The following is a 2,414-nucleotide window of genomic DNA, read 5'->3' on the forward strand; positions in this document are numbered from 1 at the left end:
TTAATTAATAAATTTAATAAATAATAAGCCACCTGAGTTATTCTCAATAACTAAAAAAAAACCTTATGACAGTCTTTTAATGAATTTATAAGTTTTTTCTAAAACTAGCAACCTAACACCATGTACCTAGAAATTTGAGTTATATCGAATAATGTAATTTAATCGTACTCCTCAAGCTTTTTTCATCTATTATGGTAATTTCAATCATTTACCAAAATAGAATAGTTTAATGAACCTGATTTACCATTCAACCAATTTATTATCAATGCATGATCAGTCTTGCTTCATTTATACCCTTACACACTTTCCATTTCTAGTTATTGTTTTCACTGAAGTAGAATTTACATATCCCCAAGTATTTTAAAGGAATTCTAACATAGTTTCACTTAATCTATGAATATTTCTGTATCTCCAAACATTAATGACTTGACACATATGTATAATACCTTATCACCTTAAGACACTTTTCTGTCTGTACATAAACTGAATAACAAATATTCAGTGATCAATCCCTAACAGGCGTTGAAAGAAGGGATTTAACTGGTCACTGATCATGATATGTATCTGTTACTTATCTAGTGATTTGTGGGTTGAAAACCTAACAGCAAAGTTTGTACTCCGTATAATTACTTACTAGTTAAAACTAATTACTGGTTAAAATACTATGGCAGCATATACGAACCATGTTGGGGGTCTAGTGTTATTTAACTAAATTGTGCTAATTGCAACTTGTGCAGGCAGAACTATGCAAAGCAAGGGCTGTCTGGACCATCTGCTTCCTAGTGTTTTCATTTACATCCTGTAACAAAGGCAGGGATAGAGAGCAGCAGTGCATTCAACCTTTTGGTCCACTAAAACTGCCTCAATATTTTGACCACAAAATCAGCTAATTCTCTTCTGTAGTTTTTAAAAAATATATATCATCTAATACTAAAACTCAAGAACATTTTAAAGTTTGCACTTTTATATTTCTATATGTTTGATGGTTTGGGGGTCTCCACTGAAGCCCGTAATAAACACCTCTCTCCCTCTCCCTTTCTCAGTCCCCTGGTCCTGCTCTCTGAGCCCTTCCTTTCCATGGCCATTGGTCCCAGTGTTTAGGAAAAACTGAGTGCACTTTACCAGGTTTAATGATTAAATATTTTGGTCTGAAAAGCTGAATTTGCTTTTTGTCTTAAATGTCAATTTAGAGCTTACTTTTATCCAAATAGTAAAATATCAGGTTAATCATCTTCCTTAAGTAGAAAATAACACATTAATTATTATTTTCTACCCACTTTAAGAAGATTTTGAGGTGTTTTACGTTTAAAAAGAAAATAGAACCATGGAAATAAAACTAAAAAAATCTAAAAGGATTCTCAGCCAATTAGAAAGAGGAGATAAGGGTAACAGGAACTTAGGATAAATTGGTTATTAAAACAGCATTAAGTTTATCTGAGGGAAAACATTCCACATTGAAGAATATGATTGTCTATTCCTGTCTCTAAATTTTTATAGTAATTTATAGCATCATAACAACTTATAGCAAATAACAGTATAACAGAGAATCCAAAAACTATCTAAAAAGCTTCCCCTTCAACCAATTACTATGTTATTCAGCCACTAGAAGACCAAAACCAAGTTAGGGTATGTCCAGGACTTAGGGTATGTCCAACCAAACAATGAAATCTCAAAGAAACTAAATTCACTCTACGTCTCCTGGTTTTTTCTTTCTCCTCTTTCGATTTTCTGAAAATCCTGGAGGTTACTGAGGCAGAGATGGAACATATTTCGAAGATCAACAAGACTTTAGAAGGCCTAGGATTTGTAAAAGGTCAAGTATATATTATAAAATAGGATTGATATTGCACTAGATTTATACTGATATTTCTAGAAATACAATTTTCAGATAAAACATTTTAAACTTTTATTAATTTGATGGTTCAGAACAAAAACGGAAGACAAAAATCTATCGAGATGTAAATACACAGAAAAGAACGTACATTGACGTAGATAGTCTCAATTCTGTGCAGGTTAAGGATTACTAATGTACTTGAGCAACTGGGAGAAGTTTACATTTGCATTTCCAGTCTGAATACGTCAATACTGTATCTAAAATGAACATGATGTCATGGAAACAAACTAGCAAAAATGCACTTCAGGTTAACAATGTTACGCCCATCACCCAAAAGTATTTCTAAGCTTCCCTTTAGGACACGTTGCCTCTCTTCTTCTGCAAAGCTTTCATGAGATCCGACATGAAATCTTGCTCCCCGCCTCCCCCGCCCGGTGGTCCTGGGTTTTCCTGCCTCTTTGGCGGAGGCGGCGGCCTTTTGACGACAACCGGGGGCGTCCTCACGGATTCGGGGGCGAGGGCGGGTGGGGGTGGCGGCGGCGGCGGCAGATCCTCCGCAAAAGACGGCGGCGGAGGAGGC

General features: G+C 35.5%; 1 protein-coding gene across 1 annotated transcript in view; it reads right to left on the bottom strand.

The window, feature by feature from the left end:
- Positions 1 to 1,881: 1,881 nt before the first annotated feature.
- APBB1IP (amyloid beta (A4) precursor protein-binding, family B, member 1 interacting protein) overlaps positions 1,882 to 2,414 on the bottom strand; it is a 38,634-nt gene continuing 38,101 nt past the window's right edge. Inside the window, exon 14 of the mRNA XM_010860051.1 lies at positions 1,882 to 2,409. Within this exon, the coding sequence (XP_010858353.1) occupies positions 2,189 to 2,409 (221 nt within the window). The 3' untranslated portion in view covers positions 1,882 to 2,188. The remainder of the gene's footprint in view (positions 2,410 to 2,414) is intronic.

This window comes from Bison bison, unplaced genomic scaffold, assembly GCF_000754665.1.
Source record: "Bison bison bison isolate TAMUID 2011002044 unplaced genomic scaffold, Bison_UMD1.0 scf7180017864461, whole genome shotgun sequence".
Classification (NCBI taxonomy): Eukaryota; Metazoa; Chordata; class Mammalia; order Artiodactyla; family Bovidae; genus Bison; species Bison bison.